We start from the raw sequence: 23,654 nt of genomic DNA on the forward strand, positions 1-23,654 counted from the left end.
CATCAGGGAATAGCATTCTACAAGGGGTCAGGAGGGTATGCCAACCGAAATAAATGAGTCTTCAAGGCCTTCTTAAAGACATCCAAGGTGGAACAGTGCTGGATTTCGTCTGGAAGTTTATTCCAGAGGGTTGGAGCTGTTGACATAAATGTCCTTTGGTGAGTTGTTGTCAGTCTCACCCTAGGGCACTCTAACAAATGTTTCCCTGTTGTTCTTGAAGGCACACAACCACCATTCCCACCACTACCAGAATATTAACTTGTAGGAGGGACATATGTGCAAGAATACCTTAATGAGGAGTTGGAAAACATTTACCAGTATGTCTTCCACCCCTCTATATGCACCTTAACTGCAGTAGTTTGATGTTATAGTGCAGCATAAAAAATGATTTGCCATTCCTTTGAAGATTTTCAGTATTTTAATTTTACTTTGCAGTTTGACAAACAAAGGCAAACAGCTAGTGAAATGCTAATGGACTTGATGGAAACAAAGGATGGGCATTCTCCCCCCTCCATTGTTTCCTGTATTTATTACATTTCTATTAAGTCACGAAGTTTTTGTCAGAAGCAGGATTCAGGAACTCTCTGAATTCTTCTTCTGCTTTTACAGTTCATGTGACTGTCACTGGCTTATATTTGAAAGAAAAAGATACAGTATACTGAGAACAACAGCACAGAATACTGTGAAAAGATATCTCTTCCTCCCCAAATTATTCTTTTCATTCCCTTTTCCAATCACTCAGGAAGTAGACAAACAATTCAGAAGTATTATAGCTGCACATAATTTTGAAAATACTGGTGGTATCAAGCATGTTTATTCTACTGAAAGAACTGCTTCCATCAGCAGAATGGGGAGAAGGTCAATTCCCTTTCCAATTTGCACCCATGTTCTGCACACTCAGAATGTCCTGGTCTGGGAAATCTGCAGTGAATGCTTTCAGAAGGCATGTAAACTTGGAGACGGGAGGGGAAGCAAGCCCTGATAGCTAATGGAATTCTGCTAGAATTTAAGCTTAAACTAAGCTCTGTGTGTGTGTGTGTGTGTGTTTATATATATAGAGAGAGAACTGGGAACCATTTCATGCTTTATGAAAGAGATCTGTTTCTGATAGGTTTTAAACAACTTTAGAAGAGATGTAATAATGGCATCAGAGGCTGTTGGTAGTGTTTCATTTACTTGCCTAAGGCCACAATCTGCCCTCATGTTTAATGTTCAGTGGAAATCTAATCATTAATTGTCCAAAATGTGCAATCTACCAGGTGTACATTCCACACAGAACTGTTTAAAACAAATGAGAGTTGTACAAGTTGAGTACTCTTGTATAGTTGCCATACTTTGCTATACTGAGTTTGCAAGAGACATTTGTGATTGATTATTCCACTATTCTCTTGTGGCTGTGCCTGTAATGGTGTTTTTCAGAGCTGCCATTCTCAGAGCAGTATACAGCTAATGATCCAGACAGTAGTTCTTTCCCAGTGTGAAAGTTGTTTATGTATGAACTTATTTCCCATACTACAAAAGGTGTGGCATGTCTCCTGTGTTAGCAACTAGCAACAGAAGGTATTTTAGTCTAATTTACATAATTACTGCATGTGCCCTTAATAGTTTGGTTTGGTAGAATCATACTTAATCTTATTTTCTATGTCCATTTGGACATGACTGTTTCCATAAGTTTTGTTCAGTATGACCATTACAGGTATATTTATATTAATATTATCAAAGGTTGGAATAACAGACTTCAGAGTACATTTCAGTAAATTTGTGGTGTATAAAGAAATCCTTGGGTGACTTTATGGGTGGTAAATTATAGCATAGCCATTGCAGCCTTTATTTTTATTATGGTTCATTATGCCTTTATTTTCATTATGTTTGGAATTGTTTATAAAATGCACATGCTTTTATTTTATTTTGCAGAACTATACTCAGTACATCCCATTATCTATATATGATCTGCAGACGTGGATGGGCAGTCCCTCGATTTTCGTTTATGACTGCTCAAACGCTGGACTTATTGTCAAATCTTTCAAACAGTTTGCTCTGCAGAGGGAGCAAGAGCTGGAGGTAAGATTTCTCACACAAGAAATGGGGTAATGGGTCATTGGGAGAGGGGAAAAAACCCACTTCTTTACTTTGGGCCCGTACAGACAGGCCAAAATAAAGCTGCTTTGGGTCTCTTTGTAGGTATGCTGTTTAATTGACACATGCATCTTAAGAGGCCAGAAGCTGCACCAAAGCTGCGCTCTAGTCCTAAGGACTGGAGCATGGATTTGGCGCAGCTTCTGGCCTCTTAAGATGCATGCATCATTTAAACAGCATACCTCCAAAGTGACCCGAAGCAGCTTTATTTTGGCCTGTCTGTATAGGCTTTCAGTTAAGAAAGATGTAACTGGCAACAAATGCACAGAGTTCAGGTTGGATAATTTTATTAACACCTTCCCATTTCAATTTAATCTTCTGGTTCTGTTTGCCACCATTGGTATAGATCATCAATATTGTTGTTAATTCATGGGAATATTGATAGAATTTGTTTGTATCCAGAAATGAATATAAGGGTGAAGTTGGTCCACTGTGCACTGTGGTCTATATAGAAATTGTTACTGCTTCTTCTTCCTTAAATCAAATATACAGTTACTAAATTAAGGGTTTTGAAAGAGTTACAAAGCAGAAACTTGCTGTTGTGATTAATTTTGCAGCATGAACAAATGACTTAAGTGTTAACGAAAGGGGACATTTTGTGATTTTAATATTGAATTTCTTGCCGTAAATGTCAGTAGTAAAAGATGAAAGCATTAAATTTAAAATGCTTTCACTTGCACCTTTTGAAACAGACTTTGGTAGGGTGTTTTCTTTCTACTTGCTAACAACCAGAGACATATTATTAGAAATTATGCTCTTTTTATTTTGTAAACCTTCACTTTCAATGCAAATATTGTTAACTGCTCTCTAGTTGACCCTCACTCAGTGACCCGGTGGTGAGACATCACCAGGCATCCCTATCCTCCACTACTGTGCTTAGGTCCTGTAATTTCAGGCCTGCTTCTTGATTGAGTCTATATCCATGTAGCATGTGGGCTTTGTCTCTTTCTCTATCTTTCCTAACATTGTCTCTACCCTCTATCTTTCCTAACATTGTTGTATTTTCTAAGAAAGTGCAAAGTCAGGCTTACTGCTTACTGCTGAATTGAGTCCAATGAGCAGTGATGAAAGCAGACACTTCAGTTTGATCATCTTGAACAAAATTCTAATCAAGATTATCCATTTCTAATTTGCAAGCTTTCAAAACTCCACTGGATTCTTCATTAGGCAGAGGTGTTAAAACTCATACAGGAGTGAAAAAAAAGTTGATGTTAGTCATAGGCTTGGATTTTGTCAAGATTTTGTGTTTGTTGTTGTGATGATCTCTGGGCCAGCCACCAAATACGGACACCCTGGTTTGGCCCTTTGCCACAGCAGATTCCTGATTTACCTGGTCTCCTAGGTCACCCTTCTCCACTCCTTCTGAGCTAAAGGGAACCTCCTGAGATCATCTATTCAGGCTGCTACCACCTAATGTAATGGATTCTGTAGCACACACTAGGACTTTCTAAGGAAGTTCTAGTTTTACCTTTGCTAACTTAAGCAAACAACAACCAAGCTAAAGGCACATGAAAAAGGAGTGTCAGGAAAAGCAGGTACTTTGAAAGAAAGTTTTTATTCTAACTAAGGAATTCTAGAGCAAAGGTTTCATTTACATGTAGGAACTCCTTGTCCCACAGGCAGAGAAATGTAGTTACAGAAAATACAATAATTTCAGTTAAGCCAGATAAAATAAACAGAAAAGGCCTAACCACTCTAGCTAATCCATTTCTACCTACTCACAGTCAGATAGGATATGCAGTCCTTGATGTTTCTGGATAGGTGGGAGCTTGGCCTCCATAGCCTCAGCTCTGACTAGGCCTGCCTCTGAGCACACGATCCAACAGCTGGACAGGCAGACAAAAGAAGACTCAAAAACCTCATGATTGGAAAGTTCTTTTAAAACCTTTGTTTGGAAAACATCTAGATGTTCGCGATCCTACCCACCTGATTGGCCCATTGGGCATTTCATCAGCTGTGATGTAACCTTTCATTAGAATATGATGTCACTCTCATTAGCATGTACCTCCCCCCAACTTAACCCTTTGTTGTCTGGGAGAAGTCCTCACGTGGATGGGGAAGAGGGAACCCCCATTCATGACAGGTGTCCTCAGTTCAGATGGTATGTAAGGGGATTGATGCAGGCTACTTTTTCTGACCATGTGGGCACTGGGAGATTCTTAAAGTCCACGAAATAGATCTTAATTTAATAAACTTGTTTTATTAAAATAAAATAAAATGATGTCTTGAATTTATTCTGCATATCACAGAGAAAAGGTAGCTAGCCTCAATATGTAGCTGATTTTGTGACACCTGAGAACACTTTCTCTCAATTCACACAAATATTGACTTCTTGTATGCCTTTAAATCATTATTATCTTAGGGTCATTTAGCTTAGGGTCTTTCAAATAGCTCCTGTGTGGATGATTATCTGGGGCAAAACACTGACATTATAAAATTAAGCAACTAAGTATTAAATGAGCTAGTTTTATGAAATTTCTTTACACCTCTTTCTGATTCTGCAGTTCTCATATGGTAAGCATTGGTTTTTGTTCTTTAGTTGCAAAGCTGAAATCCTTCCAAGGTATGGTGGCTAAGGAAGTAAGGATGGGTAAGCACACACACATGCATGCATGCAACTCCCCCACCTTCCCCAGTGCCTTGGCTGACTTACTGGTCAAGGCACAGGAGAAGGAGGGGAAAGTGCACACACACATGCACCCCTCCTGCTTTCCCTGGTACCTCACTTGCCCACCTCCCTATCAGTCCTGGATGGGCATTTGAGCAGCTGGTGGGCCCTTCCCTTCAGCAGCATCAGGCACCTGTACCAAGTGATACCAACACTAGGGACACCACTAAACTGCTCTCGGCTTTTCAAGTTTAATTTGCTAACCTCAAGCCACTTTCCTTCCATAACAATTGCAGCCATTTTAAGTTATACAGTTTTCTCGGTTATCTTAAAATTCAGAACAAAATTGGAAATATGAAAAGAAAAGAAAGCCAGTATATATTGCGTGCTGGAGGGATTACATTATAGGAAAAAAGAAGGGCAGGAATGCATACATTTTAAGTAGGGAGGAATAGTACAGTATGGAAAACGCTGGAAAGCTTTATGTACTATTATGTTACCTAAAGAGACCTATGTTGTGCTCTGCAAAAGTTGTAGTAGCTGGACATTTCATGGTGGAATTACCCAGTGTGTTCTAGGAAACCATATTTTCAGAAGCATTCGCCTGTGTTCTTAGGATAGTTTATCCTTTGGGGCCATTTTTTCTTAATTTCTATATAGAGTCTTGGAGGGGAATCCAAAATCTTTCTTTCTTGGTTCTTGTTTTCTTATTTACTTATTTGTTTGTTTCCCATTTTATCTGATGGGAGCAAAGATATAAAACAATATAAATATTTAAACAAATTCTAAATTACAGGAAGCCCCCACTTATCCAACGGGTTAGGGATGCAGCACTATTGGACCCATTTCAAACTGGCTTCAGAGTGGGATATGGAGTTGAGACTGCCATGGTTGCCTTAGTCGACAATCTCCATCTGGGCATCGACAGGGGAAGTGTGACCTGGTTGGTGCTTTTGGACATCTCAGTGGCTTTTGATACCATAGACCATGGTATCCTTCTGGAACGCCTGAGGGAATTAGGTATCGGGGGCACTGCGCTCCAATGGTTCCAATCCTATCTCTCGGGCAGATTCCAGATGGTGCAGCTGGGGGACACTTGCTCTTCTAAGAGGGAACTGACATCTGGTGTCCCTCAGGGAGCTATTTTGTCCCCCACTTTGTTCAAAATTTACATGAAACCGCTGGGAGAGATCATCCGGAGACACGGGGCGCGGTGTTATCAGTACGCTGATGACACCCAAATATATTTCTCTGTGTCTCTGACTGATGCAGTGACTAAGGATGGCGTCTCTCCTCTGAATGCCTGCCTGGAGTCAGTAATTGGCTGGATGAGGGAAAACAAACTCAGTCTGAATCCAGAGAAAACGGAAGTACGGGTGATAGGTTCCCCAGGCCTGGGGAAGGAAATTTGTCCACCTGTCCTGAACGGAGTCACACTTCCCCTGAAGGACGAAGTTCGCAGTCTAGGAGTACTTCTGGACTCGCCCCTGCAGTTGTCATCTCAAGTAGATGCGACAGTCAGAAGTGCTTGCTATCAACTTCGGTTGATACGCCAACTGCAACCCTACCTGGGCCAAAGGGACCTTGCAACTGTGGTATATGCTGTGGTAAACTCTCGTCTAGATTTCTATAATGCGCTCTGCATGGGGCTACCCTTGTACCAAGCCCGGAAACTTCAGTTAGTACAAAATATGGCAGCCAGACTAGTCACCGGTACATCTATGTTTGACCATATAACACCTATTTTAAAAGATCTTCACTGGCTGCCTATTCGCTTCCGGGCACAATACAACGTGTTGGTTATTACCTATAAAGCCCTACATGGCTTGGGCCTGAGTTTCTTGAGGGACCGCATCTCCCCATATAATCCGTCCTGCACACTCAGAACATCTGGGAAGAATCTTATGGAAATTCCACCTTCCAAATATGTTTCTACATCCCAGATGGCCTTTTCAGTGATGGCTCCACGAATTTGGAATAGCCTTCCTGAGGAGCTCCGTTTGACGACCCCCTTAGAAACATTTTTTAAAAGGCTTAAAACCTTCCTTTTTTGTCAAACCTCCCCCCCCCCCCCGATAAATGAAGTTGTGTACATTGATGCCATTGATATCCTGCCTTACCTTGCTCTATGACTGTGTTTTAAATTTTGTATAATTGGTTTTTATCTAGAGATGTTTTCTAACGGTTTTTTATGGTTGTAATGGTTTTCTACGGCTGTAAATCGCTTTGATCTGTGGAAAAGCAGTATACAAATAAAATTTATTATTATTATTATTATTATTATTACTATTACTATTAGAAACCAGAATTGGCCAGAAGGCAGCACCCATGTACAGAGCATGAGGGAATAACCGTGGCTTGTTTGGGACTGTCCTTGTGCACCTGTGCATAGTTTGCTTGCAAAGTCCATAAGTATCTCAGTTGACTTGGTGCCATTTGTCTTTCTTGCATAGTTGATCCCAAGCAAGCCTCTGTATTATTATTATTATTATTATTATTATTATTATTATTATCCTTTATTTATAAAGCGCTGTAAATTTACAATCTTTTGGTTAGACGGTTCCCTGCCCTCAGGCTTACAATCTAAAAATACACGACACAAAAGGAGAAAGAATAGTTGTGGGGAAGGGGATCAGGTCCAGCAGTTTTCTCCACCTCAGAGGCCTGGACCAAGGCAGATGGACTGGAGGAAGGGCTTGGCTTCTTAATGGATGGCGGTAGGCAAGAAGAACTGTCGAAAGAGCGAATCCCTTATCAGATTAATGGAATTTGTCCTTAATTTGCAAGTGTAGAAAAAGCGAATTGTTAGAGAATGGGGCATCAAAAAGTGGGGCTTCCCGTACAGTCAATAAATAATTTAAACAAGATAAAACAGCACCTTGATGCTTAAACAATCCAAAAACATTTGTAAACCAAAAGACCGTTTTATGAAATTCATGAACTTCTGGAATGTATTGCATGTAAAAAGAGATGTGTGATAGTTTTAGAGCAAGCTTTACTGATTAAGGTTCAAAACGCACTGCAGAAATAATCCAGTTTGAGATAACTTTAAGTGCCCCCACTCAATGCTAGGGAATTCTGGGAACTGTAGTTTTTGTGAGGCATTTAGCCTTCTCTGTCAGAACTCTGGTGCCACAATAAAACTACAATTCCCAGGATTCCCTAGCACTGAGCCAGGGCAGTTAAAGCGGTCTCAAACTGGATTATTTCTGCAGTGTATTTTGGACCAAACATGTTAAAAGTGGTTTAAAAGGATAAAATAATTAAATTCATGTATATGTTTAAAAGTAAATTATGCCCCAAGGCTTTAATAAAAAGCCATGTTTTGACCTGGTGTTGAAAAGAAACTGATGTTGGTACCAGTTGGACCTCCAAAGGGAGGGTATTCCACAGGTGGGGTGCCACAGCAAAGAAAGCTGTCTCCCATATCCTCCCTCTGCATGTTGCTCCCAGTGATGAGTCATAGAAGAGAGCTCCTTTGGTAGATCTCAGTTACCAGGCAAGAATATATAGCGAGAGATGTTACTTCAAGTATCAAGGTCCCAAGTCATTTCGGGTTTTGAATGTCATCACAAGCACCCTTGGGTTCAAGTTGGAAGTATATTGGCAGCCAGCGCATTCCCTTGAAGAGTTTTGTTATTTGTTGCCTGTATTGATTTTCTCTTTCTGTTTATATTACTGTCTTTTTGTTGCAGTGGGACCGTGAAGCAAGCTCCATGTGTGTGTGTTTTTCTATTTTAATGAGGACGTAGCTATATCCTTCCTTTAAAACTTGGAAGCTTAGTTTAACAGCATGAAGTAGCTGGCATTTACCTCATGACATTTACCTATAATTTTGTCAGGGGGCTGGAGATTTCCATCTTAAATCTTTGAATATCAAAAACACATACAGCTCTCTCAGAGATATGCGATGACCCACCCAATCACTGTGATCACCTCTTCATAACCTCCAAAGGACTTTAATGTAGAATAACCTAGATTTATTGCTCATTTGCTGCCATGGTCACTGCCACTCCTTTCTGCATTTAATTTGCCTGCACTGCTTATAGTCTTAATGCACATGTGATGTCGAAGGCTTTCATGGCTGGCATCCATATTTTTTGTCGGTTTTTCGGGTTGTGTGGCCATGAACGTCAGGAATAAACGGAGATCAGAGATGAGGCTCACTCTATTGGGAGCTGGCTAATAACTTCAGCCTGACACTCCACTGTTTGTTCAGCCAAGTCTGTGGCGGCTGCCATTGCTTTGAGAAGACACGCTTGGCTTTGTTGCTCGGATCTGAACCTGAACGCAAAGGCCACCATTGAGGACATGCCATTTGACGATGCAGGCCTGTTCAATCATGAGACGGATGAGCGCCTCAACTTCTAGTACCATATGAAGGCAGCTGCCAAAATACACGGTATGTCCATGCCTTCTCAAGCCTCTTTTCGGAAGCGTTTTGGAGGTCAGTGACAGTGGTATGGCCAGGGTCAGCGGCCCTTTCAATAAGACTGCCAACACCAGCAACAAGAGCACCAGAGGCAGCGCTACCCATCCCAGTCTTCTTCTTTTGGCCGCCGCCAGCCCCCTACTCGGTACCGGAAGAACTACCACAGACAGGATACCAACCAGGGTAAGAAGAGATCCTGAAGGGTTGCTGTATGCTACATCGTCTCCTCCAGCTCCTCCTTCTGTGACATTTTGAGGCCCTTCTCTGACACCTGGGCTACTATGACTTCCGACTCTTGGGTCCTTGATATTGTCTGTAGGGGTTATGCCCTCGGGTTCGAAGAGCTCCCTCCAACTGGAGCAGTTGTTTCCACCCCCCCTTCGAACACCCTCGACTCCTGAACTCCCATTTGGCTTATCGTTGATTCCACATGGTAACTCTTGCCGCTATTTTGCCCTTGTTACACCTTGTTACACCAGGGCCTGACGATCGACCTGAAGGATGTGTACTTCCATGTGGGGATTCGAGAGAGTCACCGGAGGTTCCTGTCCTTTGCCATCAGTTCCAACATATACCAATACAATGTCCTTCCCTTCGGCCTGTCCATAGCTCCAAGAGTCTTCACCAAGGGCATGGCTCCAGTGGTGGCTTACCTTCACCAGCGAGGTTCCAGAGTCTTCCCGTACCTGGACAACTGGCTTCTCACGGCCCCCTCCAAGTATGACTTCGCCTTGTCGCTCCTCTTGTTCCCTCAGACTTGGGGTGAACTTGGAGAAGTCACATCTCACCCCAGTCAAACAGATCAGATTCATCGGCACCGTCCTCGATTCTGAAGACTGCATCGCCTGTCTCCCTCAGGACCATTTCAGGCTCTTGTCTCGCCCACAGACGAGGAAGGGCCAGCGATGTCCAAATAGCTCTGGGACACATGGCCTCCACGACATTTGTGACTCCATGGGCAAGACTGTGGTTTCGGCCCCTCCAGTCATGGGTCCTGTTGGCCTTCAATCCTATGATGGACCCCCCGTCCAAGTGGAGAGACCAGTTTCCCGCTTGCTCCGCTGGTGGCTCGACTCCCAGAACGTTTGCGTCAGTGTGCCTTTTTTTGCCTCCTCAACCTCAGGTCACATTGACTACAGATGCTTCCATGGAAGGTTGGAGTGCCCACATGTCAGGCCTCTTCATCAAAGTCAAGTGGTCTCTGGACGAACAAGCTCTCCACATCAATGCCCTTGAGATGCTTGCTGTAGACAAGGCCCTGAGAGCTTTCGAGACAAATTTGTCCAACAAGGTAGTACTTCTTCTGACAGACAACACCTCAATTATGTACTACCTCAACAAACAAGGGGGCACCAGGTCATGGACCTTGCTCGACGTCATGCTCCGCATTTGGGAATGGTGCACTCCAAGAAGCATTCTGATCCAAACAATCCACTTGCCAGGAAAAGAGAACAACTTGGCCGACCAGCTCAGCAGGTCTTCCACCACATGCCATGAGTGGATGCTCCATCCTGAAATGGTCGATGACCTCTTCAGTCAGTCGGGAACCCCACAGGTTGATCTCTTCATGACCGCTCTCAACAGCCACTGTCCCCAGTTCGGTTCTTGAACACCCAATGACAACTCCCTTGCAGATGTGTTTGTCCTTACTTGGGCAAGAGATATGCCCTACGCCTTCCCTCCATTCCCACTGATCACCAGGGTGGTGTCCAAGATGACAGTAGGCCGCTCGGATGCCATCCTGATCACCCCATGGTGAGCGAGACAGCTGTGGTTCCCCTCCCTGCTCCACCTCTCCATCCAGACCTTCTGACTCTCCAGGACAGCCGGGTTCGACATCTGGATATCGAGAATCTACCGATGGTGGCGTGGAGGCTCCATCCCTGAACTCGCTACCTCCCTCGGTACGGACGGTGATGTTAGCAGCCCAGAAGCCGGCCACCAAGAAATCATATGCTTCCAAATGGAAGAGATTTGCTGATTTTCTCTTTGCAAGAGACCTCTCTACATCCTGGATGTCAACATCAGTGGTATTGGAGTTCCTGATGATGCTTCTGGATTCGGGGTTGTGCCTCACCTCCATCAAGTGTTATCTTTCTGCCATCTGTTCTCATTACCAGTTTGATGGCAAACCTTCTTTTTTCAGGGACCCTTTGGTGAAGAGTTTCCTGAAAGGTTGCAACAACCTCCATCCTTCGGTCTCAGTACCGACAACTGTTGAGAATCTGGATGCTGTGCTGTCTTGTTGCAATCCAAGCCTTTCAAACCCATGGCCACAGCTGACTAGAGGCTGCTAACCTGGAAGACAGCCTTTCTTGTGGCCATCACCTCTGCTCGCTGTGCCAGTGAACTCTGTGCCTTGCGGAGGGATTAGCCTTTCCTTAGGTTTCATAAGGATAAGGTTGTCTTCCATACCGACATTACCTTTTTTGCCTAAAAGGTGGTGTCATCCTTTCACATGTGTCAGGACATTGTTTTAATGACCCCGGCCTCGACCCTGACCACTGATACCGAACGCCGCTTGTACACCTTGGACATTTGGAGGGCTTTGGCCTTCTATTTGGTCAGAACTGTGGGTTCGGGCTGTTCCGAGAGACTGTTCCAGTGCTATTCGGAACCGAAAAAGGGACTGCCTGTGACTGTGCAGAGGCTTTCCAAATGGGTGGCTGGTACCATCCATCTCTGCTACGAACTGTCAGGTAGACATCTCCCTGCCAGGGTTCAGGCCCATGCAACTAGGGCGGTAGCGACATCCTCCGCTTTTTTGACTGGGGTCCCCTTGGAGGATGTCTGTAAAGCTGCTGTTTGGTCCCAGCCGTTGACTTTCATCAAACATTATAGGCCGGACACCAGGGCCAAATACGAATACATACAAATGCGAATACATACAAATCCCACCCATCCTCCCCTCAGTGTCCTGCTCTACATCCACTCATTCTTATGTTGCTTACGTGGCGAAAATTTCAGAGCTGTGGAAAGAGCAGGAAGATAGGGGACTTATAAGGGATGGGCGGAGCTGCTGCCAAAAAGTTGCAAAGTTAACTTTGCCCAGTGATTCCAGAAGTTTCCGAGCAGCACTGCGCAGGTGCAGTACAACCCATTTGTATGTATTCGCAGATGACCACTCAAAGAAGTACCGTTACAGGTGAGCAACCTGTCCATTCCCATCCTGGAAATCCTTAAAGACTGCTGAAACGGCACTGGACATTATCCATAGTCTGCACTTTCTTCACCTCTCCATTACTGCGATGCAGGATTCTTAAGACATTTTTCTCCTTAGAGCCATGTGTGAAATTAGCATTGATTACACAGTGGTCCCTACACTTTTGTGGGCTACCTTCCACTTTCCTCTTGGGTGACAACCCTAGCATCCCTAAAAGTCTATCCCAGGATGAGGAAGATGGGGCGGTTAGCCCCCTTATCACTGCTGCCAATACTGCTTTGTACAGAAGCCAGTTGGCCAGCGGCATCTACATCAGCCACACCCAGCTTGCCACTGCCTCTTCTGCAAATACAGCAGTAGCCCAGGCCTACTCCTCCCTCTTACCCACATCAGTCGCACAGCAAAATGAAGGCTGACTGGCTGGCTACTCAGTTGCTGCTCTAAGGGTGACTGGGTGCAAAGCAAGCAGTGACAGAGCAGCCACTCGAGCAGTGAACGCGAAGCCTCTTGCCCAGGCTGACCTTTGATGCATGGCTGGGACAGGCTAGAAGCTTCTCGGTCATTGCTCAATGGCTGCTCCCAAGGTGCTTGGGTGCAAAGGGAGAAGCTTCTCCCCAGAGAGGAAAGACTCTCAGTCCTTCTTCACCTGGGTGGAGAGAAGTGCAGATGCCTTTCCACTTTTCTTTCAGCTGAGGAAGGACTCTCAATTCTTCAGTGGGACAGAGAGGGGCACAGCAGGTGTGTGTGTGTTGGTCAGGAGTTTACAGTGGCAACATGCTTTGGAAGAGAGATTGGCATGGATGGGGAATGGTAGAAATTTTTGCTACAAGACCCACTCAAGACAAAGAGCTCTTTCAATAATTGACCCCAGATACACCTTTTCCTCCGTCCCTGAAGATGTGTCTTTCCCACACAGTTTCAGGCCTCCCCCCCCCCCCAGCCAATAAGCATTGTTTCTTCTGCTGTCTCTTCTCTCAGTCTCTTTGACGAAAGAAAACAGGAACAGCAGCGCAGATCCAACCTGCCAGCCAAGTCCTAGCAATGCTCACAAAGCTTAAGCAGGATCTCAAATGTGGAAGCTTTTTGTGCCACTACTTCTCCCCCACCATCACATGCTCTAAGTCCTTTTTCTGGTCAATCCCAAAATGGTGCCGCTACAAGCCATAGAAATGATGCACTGCACCCAAGCCTTGTAAGGGTTTCCCAACCACCACTATTAGAGAGAGATTTGGCTGATGGAGTGAGTTCATGCAGGTGAAAAGCAGAAGACACCATCACACAAAGCAGTCAGCAAGGCGATGTGGTGGTTTTAAGGGATGTTAAAAGAGAAGTTTCATGCAACTTCATACTCACCATTGTCCTAAAGGTCACTGGTTCCCCTTATCTCTCTTGTGACTGATATCTCTCTTGCTACCCCCTTTCCTCTCCCCTGTATCTTTCCATCTCCCCCAGAGGGCTGGTGTCACCCACTTTGGGAATTACTGGGTTATACAGTGTTGCAGAGTAAGGGGACATAAAAGTGACTATAAATTATGTAATGAAAAATAGTTTAAATATTACTCTAGTTCTTAAGAAGATGTAGAAAGGTGTGTGGGGGATATGAACTCCATGTTTTTCTGTGACCTCCCCTATAACCAACCCATCACATCTCTAGGTGAAAGTTACTCCTGTATTTTTTAATGCACCACCTTTGCCCTCATGTGACTAAGCCACCATTTCCCTCATAGTGTCTTTATAGATTTTAATAACCCTCTGCCTGAGAATGGCAAGTGTTGCTGTGGGTTAACCGGTTAAGAAAAGTGGCTTTCAATTTCCTCATGTAGCCTTTATAGGAAATGTTATGTGCTCTGTTAAAAATATACTGGACTTACAATCACTTAATGGGGTTGGAATTAAAATGCAAGTTATTTTCAGATGACATATGCAGAACAGAGAGCACATGATAGGCTTTATAATTAACTTAGAGATTTTGATCTTAGTTCTATATTTTTAATTAAATTTTAGAAGTGCCTATGTCATTTCTCTCTTCCTCCCTCCTTTAGGCTTAATATGGGGTATTGTTCAGATGGTTGTTTGTTATAAAGAGCGGATATTAAAAATCTCAAAGCTGTTAATAGTTAACATAACTAAATATTTGGTTTGTTAAATATAATATTTCCAATCTGGAAAGATGAAATCGGTACAGTAGGGATTGAAGAATACGAGCTGCATTTATTTAGTGTTGTTTGGAATTTAGTTTCTGTTTTATGTGCCTTTAAAAAAGGGTTGACCTACTGGATTATTGTCTCATGAAGTAATTTGACATACTTTCAGAAAAATTTGGACTGTGTTAGTAGTAGGGATTAGGGGATAGCCAGATGGTGTGTTGAACTACCAGATCAGAAATAGTTGTGTACATGGAATTTAAAAAATATATATGAAACAGTAGCAATGTGAAGCATGTGATCAGATTATGTTTTCTCCTTTCATGGTTACTAACCAATAGCTAAGCTGCTCTGGAAGCCTCTGCAATTCAGAATATCCAGTGTTTTCCAAATTCCCTGTCACATTTCTTTTCTGAAAAAAATAAATAATAAATCATTTCATATAGCTGCATCTTTCTCTATTATACATAAGGTCTAGAAGATTGAACTGTTCTTTACAATGCAAACTGATTCACAGAAAGCAACTCCTTGCATTGTGAATATGGATTCATAAAATAAGCTTGTGGAGTATCAGCATTATGGAAAGTAGTGCGATTATCTGTGGATGCTGGTTGGGACGTTTGCTTGAATCTTTAAATCTCAGTGGAAATACTGTAATTAGGAGGAATTCTTTCTCAGCATGAATAGTGTTCCTGAGGGACAGAAAGATGAAGGGCAGAAATGCCAGTTCAGTGCTCTGAAAATGTTAAATGCCAATTCAGCTATAATTGTATTCTGTTTTTTAAGATAAAAGTGAAAACATTTTTCTTGCTACTCCACTGTAGAATTCTCTTTTCTAATCACCTAGAATGTGCCTCCTTGACTTAACATAACCCCCCACAGACCTTCCAAAGCTCTGCATAAGATTCCAGCAAGACTTTGACCATTAACAAAAGGTGCAACCTGCCATCCAGTGGTGTACAGATAGTAAAGACATTTTTCAGACAGGATTGTTGTAAGGACAGGAGGGCAGTGTTACAACAAAACAAAACAAAAGCCCAGACATATCTTGACTCACATTGGTAAAAGGGGAGTGTTTCCAACATCTAGCAAACATGGCCTCATGAGAAGATTTGGATGTTTCTGCCGCTATGAAAAGGAGACTCTTTTGTAGATTCTAAATGGACTTTTCTTACAAATTAGCAACAAGACTTTTACATGAGGAACAAAAGAGTTTTTCAAAGGAATATGTGCAGTGGGAATTCTTGTTTTCCTCTTCCCTTCTATTTTCACTGATGGCCACACAGAGGATTTAAAATATGATTCATTAGCTCAGCTAATGAATCCTTCTAGTGATAGAAGATGGGAGTAACATATCCTTTTTGCTTCTTCCCACCTATGGCAAGGGGATGTCAGGGTTATAGGAACAGCTTAAGAGTTGTTTCCTCCCCTCCCTTTCCCATGAAGCAGGGGAAAGGATTACAGCATTAGCTGCATCTTTAGGATCTCTCCATAGGCATGCAGCAGGGTTTATGTTTTAGAGAAATGTGTCAGATTATTTCCCTCATTTTGGGAACAGATATATTAGAGAAGAACAGTGCACCTTTAGCCCCAGTCTACCTTAATTAGTAGCTCTAGTAGACAAACTAAGATTCCATCCTAGAATTTCCTGATTTCTCAGAGTATGTCAGTGCTACTCAAAGTGGTAGTCTCTGGACTGGTGCCAATCCCTGAGAAATTGGCTGCCAGTTCATGGAAACGTTCCAGGGAAAAAGAAAGAAACAGTTATGCCAGTGAGGACAAGTATGCTTCCAGTCCCTGGCACATTGGAAAAATAATAATTGCTATTCTCCTGCATTAGGCAGCATAAATGATGCTGCAGGAGGTAACCACTAAAGTATGGAAATGATGCTGCAGGAGGTAACCACTAAAGTATGGAAAATGGTTATTCTAGATCCAGGGTTTCATGACTTCCAAACTGGTAGCTCTCATGACTAGGGCTGGAATTCACAATCACAATTACAAATGCATAATCCTGAGGTATGCATTCATAACTGATTCCATAGTGTAGGAAATATGTAGGGATAGTAAAAGTCCCCCCAGTATTGACTTACTGGACAGCAGCTACTTTGAGCAATCAGGATCTGTTCTTCTGTTGACTGCAATGTTACAGACAGACATTCCAATCTCTCTGCCTCCGGTGATCCTCAGTGAGAGAAAGAATTATAATAGAGGTCCTGTGTCTGGATATTGCACCAAAAACCACTAGAGGGGGAGGAGTGGGTAAATCTTTCTACTATGTCTTGTCAAAGGAGAACATACCTCCATTGCTCACAGTGGCTGCTGCTCCATAAATCTGGGTTAATTGGTAATGGACCAAGAGATGTTACTGAGCCATATAACCAAGATAGTTATACATTCCTGCCCTTCTTCAAAGCAAAGGTATTCACGGTAGCTAACTATAATCAACTAAAGTTAAAACCATATTAAAATGCAGTTAAAACATTACAAGTAAAAAGAAGCAACAGCACCCAACAGTTGGAATTCCCTTCAGCAGTAGCTGAGATGTAAAGGGTCTTCCCTTGCCTAGGGAAGAGAGGACCAATCTAGTTGCCCTAGTCAGGAAGTTGTTGTTGTTGGTTAATTTGTATCATCATAACCACTACCACCACCATCATCACATTTACTTGTGTCCTGCTTTCCCCCTTAAAAAAATTTAGGACTCAAAATGGCTCATATTTTAAAAGAACAATGCAATGAAAACATACAAAAAGTGAACATTAGAGTACAATTAAACTATTCATAGTATTAAAACAATTCAGATTTCAAGTTAAAGGAATAAAATAAAACAGTTCTGTTAAAACAATATGGCACCCGATAGCCCATTATTTTAAAACTTTCTGTTTTAAAAGCTTGTCGAAATAAAGGAGGTTAGCTTGCCAACAGAAGGACAACAGGGAGGGGACCATTCTAGTTCCAGAGTCTAGGGCCAGCTCCCCTGAGAGGGCCCCTCTTCCACCCCATCGACAGTGCTTGTGACAGTAGTGGTCCTGAGAGAAGGGCTTCTCCTAATTATCCCAGGGCCCAAAAATGTTTCTATCGGAAGATATGGTCTGCAAGATAGCCTGAATCTGTATAGGGCTATAGGTCATTACCAGCACTTTGAATTGTGCCCAGAAGCAAATTGACAGTCACTGGAGCTGTTTTTACCAGGGATGTTGTATGGTCTCTATAATCAGCCCCAGCGATCCATCAGGCTAGCTCTTTGGACCGCTGAAGTTTCTGAATACTTTTCAAAGCAACTCCAAGTAGAACACATTATAATAGTCCAAAAAGGATGGAATAAAATGATGTATCTCTGATATCTGAAGGAACAAGTAAGTTGGCACATAAGCTTTATACAGTGGACCCTTGTTATACGCTGGAGTTTGGTTCCAAGATCCCCCATGTATAACAAAATCTGTGGATGCTCAAGTCCCATTAAATATAATGACAGAGCAAAATGGTGTCCCTTATAAAAAATGGAAAATCAAGGTTTGATATTTGAAATTTTTTTTTTTTTTTTTTTGAACATTTTCAAACTGTGGATTCTTGAACCCGTGTATAAAAAATCCATGCATAAGAAGGGCCAACTGTATGTGCAAAGCACTCCAAACCATGGCAGAAACCTGAGCCTCCAGGTTCAAAGCTGAGTTCAGGAGTATGCCCAAATTGTGAACATATGTATTCAGGGGGAATGTAACCCCATCTAACACAGGCTGAATTTATATTCTATGCCTTTCAACTGAAGCACAAACTGAAACTGTAAGGTATGCATTAGGATCCACAAGTCAAAAGAAGAAACAAGTATTCATATGCTTATTGATGGTTGTATTTTATTCTTTTAAAAGTTTTTATGAATATCTGGTTTGGGGAAAGGCCCATTGAGTTTTAGCCTTTATGTTGTTTGGCCTTATTCAGGGGCTATACTAAAATAAACATAAGTGATGATAATAAATTAAATTTCAAGATTAAGAAAAGAAAGGACCACACGTATTTCTAGATGTATATACATATATAATATAGTTCACATTATTTGGTATAAAAAAACCCTATACATACCATTTGAACCATCAACAACAGAATTTACGGAATTGGCTAAAAATCTGTTTCCAACTACTGTTATAAAATAAAACAGGGCTAGGCTTTTAATTCCTTATTTAGTTATACATTTTAACAGAGGTCAGTTCATAATACCCAAGCTTTGAGCCTGAGATTTCAAGAGGAATATAACTCTGCCTAGCACAGGTGGAGGCCCTGTTCCCTGCATATTGATGGTAAAGATAAAGGTATTCCACCTTTGACAAGGTTGTCAAGTGGCGTCTGACTGCAGGGGGCAGTGCTCATCTCTGTTACTAAGCCAAAGTGCCAACATTGTCAAAGACTACTCCATAGTCACGTGTCCAGCATGATTGAACAGAACACTGTTACTTTCCCACCAAAGTGGTACCTATTTAATTACTTGCGCTTTTACATGATTTCTGATTGCTAGGTTGGCAAAAGCTGGGATTAGTGATGGGAGCTTACTCTGTCATGCGGCACTTGGGTCTTGAACAGACAATCTTGCAGTCATCAAAGTCAGCATCTTAACTGTTGAGCCATTGTGTCCCTCCTATATTGATGGTACCGAACTCCAAAACTCTGGACGACTTATGGGGTACAAAACAGTACCTCAGCAGCCATGGGTTGAACAGAAGTCTCCCAGCACCACCTTGTGAGTTCTCCCATCCAGGAATAAATGGGGCCACTGTTGAACAATGCCTCTATGTCCCATCCCAGCATTCTGTCCAACTCCCACAAATGTGTAAATACGATTTATACCCGAGGCCTTAATACCACTCAGAATTGCATCTGAAGAAGTGGGTTTATATCCATGGATGCTCGTGCAAAATAAAAACCAGTTCATCTTAAAGGTGTTGCTCCCTTCCCCTTTCCCCTCCTTTTTATCCACACAACTGAATTCCTCCCCTCAGCAGTTGCATTTATATGTGAGGGCAATAGAGGTCAAGCACAGATATGATGGGCTTCATTTGCCCAGTGGTCCCACCCAAAGCCTTTTTATTTGAGCTCTGAACTGAATAGATTTCTATCATTTCCCTATTCCAGAGGTGAACTGGCACTCTACAGAGGTGGAAGAAAAATCCCTAAAAGTGTTAGAAAGCCATTCAGATCACTCCACACATTCTGTAAAAGTTGCATGTCATAGTTAGTTTAATCCCCACCAGATAGAGATCCATCTGTGGCAGCAGAACTTCACAGTTCCTCCACACCCATTGAATAATCATTCCACCCATATCAGTGGGTTTTGCAGAGCATATGGGGCAGATTCCAATTAAGACAATCTGTGGTTTGCATGGAAGTCATGAAATCCTGGCCCTATTTTGAGAGGGTAGTTTCAGTATGAATATTGAAGTCTTCCAATACCAGCCCCAGTATCATTTTAGCTAATTCAGAAAGAGAGACTACAGGGCAGGTCATGACACCGCAGCAGATTTCCAGTTTGTAGTTGGCTTCAGTGCAGTTTTCTGTCACAATCACCCATCTTTGGAAACACACACAAGTGGAAGAATGAAGGATAAGGCACTTGATTAAGGGGTTAGGCGTGTTACAGAGCGCCAAAAAGAGGTGCCAGGGAGGTGCCTCTCCTTGCTCCGCAGCAGCACCATAGCAACCAAATTGCGTGGCGCCTGTACGCAGGAAGAAAGGAGTGCACGGAAGCAGCTAATTTTTTGTGGCACACTTGCGCTGCGCCAAAGCACCAGCGATGGCGCAATGACGTGCCAGCAGTGCAGTGCCATTTGGATGCTGTGCTGCTGGCACATCATCGCTGCGCACACCATCTAGATGGTGCACGCAGCTGCGGCGCGCCCATGACATGCTAGGGTTGCGGGGCGTGTGAATGCCCCACCCCAAAGCAACCCTAGCACGTCATGGTGTGCCGCAAAGAGCCCATCTGTACCGGGCCAAAGTCATCACATACCTCAACAGCTCAGTCTCCCTACCTCTAGACCTTCACTGCAGCAAAGCAAAGAGCCTAGCCAGGCAAAGTTGGGAGAGATAACCCCCCTTCACCTACCCTGGCTCATACACTCCCACATCTTTGCATTTCAAACAAGGGCAGTTCACACATCCAGGTTAAAATCTTAGGTGCCACCCCCACCCCCATTACTAACCTGGCATTCAACAACAATGCTTTTCATTCAACGGCTCTTATCTGGAAAGTAATTCAGGCTTTGATTACATTTTGTATAAGTGTATTATGAATTGGGTTGTTGTTGTGGTAAACATGTGTAGGGATTGTATGTTTTAAAATACTTTATCTGACTTTTTTGCCTGCCTTGATAGTGTACTACGTAATAGTATGACATGACTGTTGAGATGGAATATAAATACTGAAAAGTAATAGTAGTAGTAATAGTAATGGAATCATAGAGTTGGAAGTTATTCAGGCTATAACCCCCTGCTATGCAGGAAGACACAATCAAAGTACTCCTGACAGATGACCATCCAGCCTCTGTTTAAAAACCTCCAAAGAAGGAGACTCTGCCACACACTGAGGCAGCATAATCTACTTTGGAACAGCTCTTACTGACAGAAAATTCTTCCTAATATTAAGGTGGAGTCTCTTTTCCTTGAGTTCAAATCAATTGTTCTGTGGCCTAGACTCAGACAGTTGTGAATAGTTTTGGATTTTTGAGTATTGCAGATTTTGGAATTTTAGATAAGGAAGACTCCACCTGTATATGTATGTGCACACTATGGGAAAGATTCCACAGCAGGTGCATGATGATTCAGGAAATAAATTGTGTGTGGGTGTGTATTTATCCATCCAATCATTTGGCTGCTTTTATTGAAAACTAAAAGCAAACTGTTAATGGCTCTCAATTATCTAATTATCCAGCTTCATTGAGCACAGAGTGTGCTGGTAAACATACTACAATTCTGGATAGCTTTGTGAGCTGCTCAAGTGCACTGTGTGAAAGAAAAGGCTGTCTAATCTTCCCCTGTCATGATCACACATAATTGTATACATCTGAGATTCCTCATTACATGCCAAGAGAAACTGAAAAGAGGAGTGGGCTCGGAAAACTATGCATGTTGCACGATTTTACAAAAATTAATACTGTATTGCTGTAACAATGTTAGGTATTCTTAGTTCTCTGCACATCCCTTCACCAGCCTTATTTCTAGTTCTCTTTTTAGTTTCTGAAGTATTTAGAGTTAGACCAGTAGAGTTTTCTGTTTATTCCTTTTGTATGTGGAAATTAAATGCTACTGTGGGAGTGCTTGTTCTTCTAGTTTCAAGTTTGGTACATGACTAAGTGTTTCTGACCTGCGCTGATGAAATCAAATGTGTAATTCTGATTTGTTTTCCATCTATCCAAGTAACAATCAAGAGGAATATAGCAATATGTGTCAATGGTGTGTAGAATTTTCCTAATCTATCATCTGCTGAAGGAAGGAATTGTTCTCTGGCTTTGTTAGAACATTGACATAAAAGGTGGGGATGCTGTCAATTCTGAGAAATCACTAGAAGTGATGAATATAGAGAATTATGGGAACTGCAGCCTTAAGCCGCTATGTACAATCCTGTTGACCCTGTCATTCTGTTAAGTGAGCAGTTGCTTGCTCAGAACAAACAATAACATGACAGATAGATCCTGAAGACTAGCATCTAAGTAACAGCAAATGAGACTCAGGATGACTGATTGTTTCCCTAAATAGGAATATTGGTTTAGTGGGAAAACACAAGGATACACTAGGGATCGGAACATGTATCTTTCCAGGTCTTGTTGAACTACAGCTCTCATCATCCTTCACTATTGTCTTTTTTTACTAGTTAGATGAAGGTTCTGTCCAGTAACATTTGGGGGAGGGAAGCATACATTCACTTCATTCAAAATACAATCTTCCTTTTATCATTCTCCTCCTTTATTGGACATAAATGCAGGATACATACATAAAGGGGACAGTTACTCCTCACACTGCTTCATTTAGACATGGCAGTTAAGCAGGTCTGGAGAGAGAGATGGAAAGCAAAATACAGGGCATGATTCTTACTACCAACTGAAGTCTAAGAAATGCTCATACTTTATTTGAAACTGTCTCTACTTTGGCACCTAACCTTCCCCACAGGGTTGTTGGAATGTTGTTGTTGTTGTTGTTGTTGTTGTTGTTGTTGTGTGCCTCTAAGTTATTTTTAACTTACGGCGACCCTAAGGCAAACCTATCATAGGATTTTCTTGGCAAATTTCTTCAGAGGGGGTTTGCCATTGCCCTCCTCTGAGACTGAGTGAGTGGGACTTGCCTAAGGTAACCCAGTAGGTTTCCATGGCTGAGTGGGGATTCAAACCCTAGCCCCCCAGAGACATAAGTTAAGAAAAAATATTATTATAGTCCTGCACTCAAACTATGATAGATCTTATTTCTCTTGAATCATACTGTTCACTAACATTATGAAATTCTCTTAGTCTTTATCTTCATATCTACCCATGTTGCATTTCTCCAAACAAATTTGTATTGTATTGTATTGTATTATTTTGTTGTTTTATTTTGTTGTTGTGTGCCTTCAAGTTTTTCCGGACTTCTTGGCATATTTCTTCAGAGGGTGTTTGTCATTGCCTTCCCCTGAGGCTGAGAAAATGTGACTTGCCCAAGGTGACCCACTGGATTCCCTGGGTCCATGGGGATTCAAATCCTATTATTATTATTATTATTATTATTATTATTATTATTATTATTAACCTTTATTTATAAAGCGCTGTAAATTTACACAGCGCTGTACATACAATCTTTTTAATTGGACGGTTCCCTGCCCTCAGGCTTACAATCTAAAAAGACACGACACAAAAGGAGAAGGGAGTGGTAGAGGGGAAGGGGCCTTTCTAGTAGGATAATACATATAAAATACATAGCAGTACAGGAAATGATTCAATAAAGCAGACAACAAAGAAACATCAAATAGCAAGTGACAGTTATGCAATGCCTGGGAACGCTTCTCTGAACAGGATGGTCTTCAACTCCTTTTTGAAGCTGGTTAAAGAAGTGATGACTCTTGCTTGTGGGGGAAGAAGGTTCCAGGAGTGAGGGTCAGCAAGTGAGAAGGGGCGAATCCTAGATGGGGCAGAGGAAATCCTGGGCTGGGACAGCAGA

The 23,654-nt window shown here is 42.4% G+C and overlaps 1 protein-coding gene across 3 annotated transcripts in view; it reads left to right on the top strand.

The window, feature by feature from the left end:
- RPTOR (regulatory associated protein of MTOR complex 1) overlaps positions 1 to 23,654 on the top strand; it is a 539,367-nt gene that overhangs the window by 176,911 nt on the left and 338,802 nt on the right. For all 3 annotated transcript variants that reach the window (XM_089539327.1, XM_089539336.1, XM_089539347.1), the window contains exon 5: positions 1,915 to 2,061. In XM_089539327.1, the coding sequence (XP_089395453.1) occupies positions 1,915 to 2,061 (147 nt within the window). The remainder of the gene's footprint in view (positions 1 to 1,914; positions 2,062 to 23,654) is intronic.

Source organism: Sceloporus occidentalis, unplaced genomic scaffold, assembly GCF_023333645.1.
Source record: "Sceloporus occidentalis isolate IW3139 unplaced genomic scaffold, rSceOcc1.0.p SCAF_1, whole genome shotgun sequence".
NCBI classification, from domain to species: domain Eukaryota; kingdom Metazoa; phylum Chordata; class Lepidosauria; order Squamata; family Phrynosomatidae; genus Sceloporus; species Sceloporus occidentalis.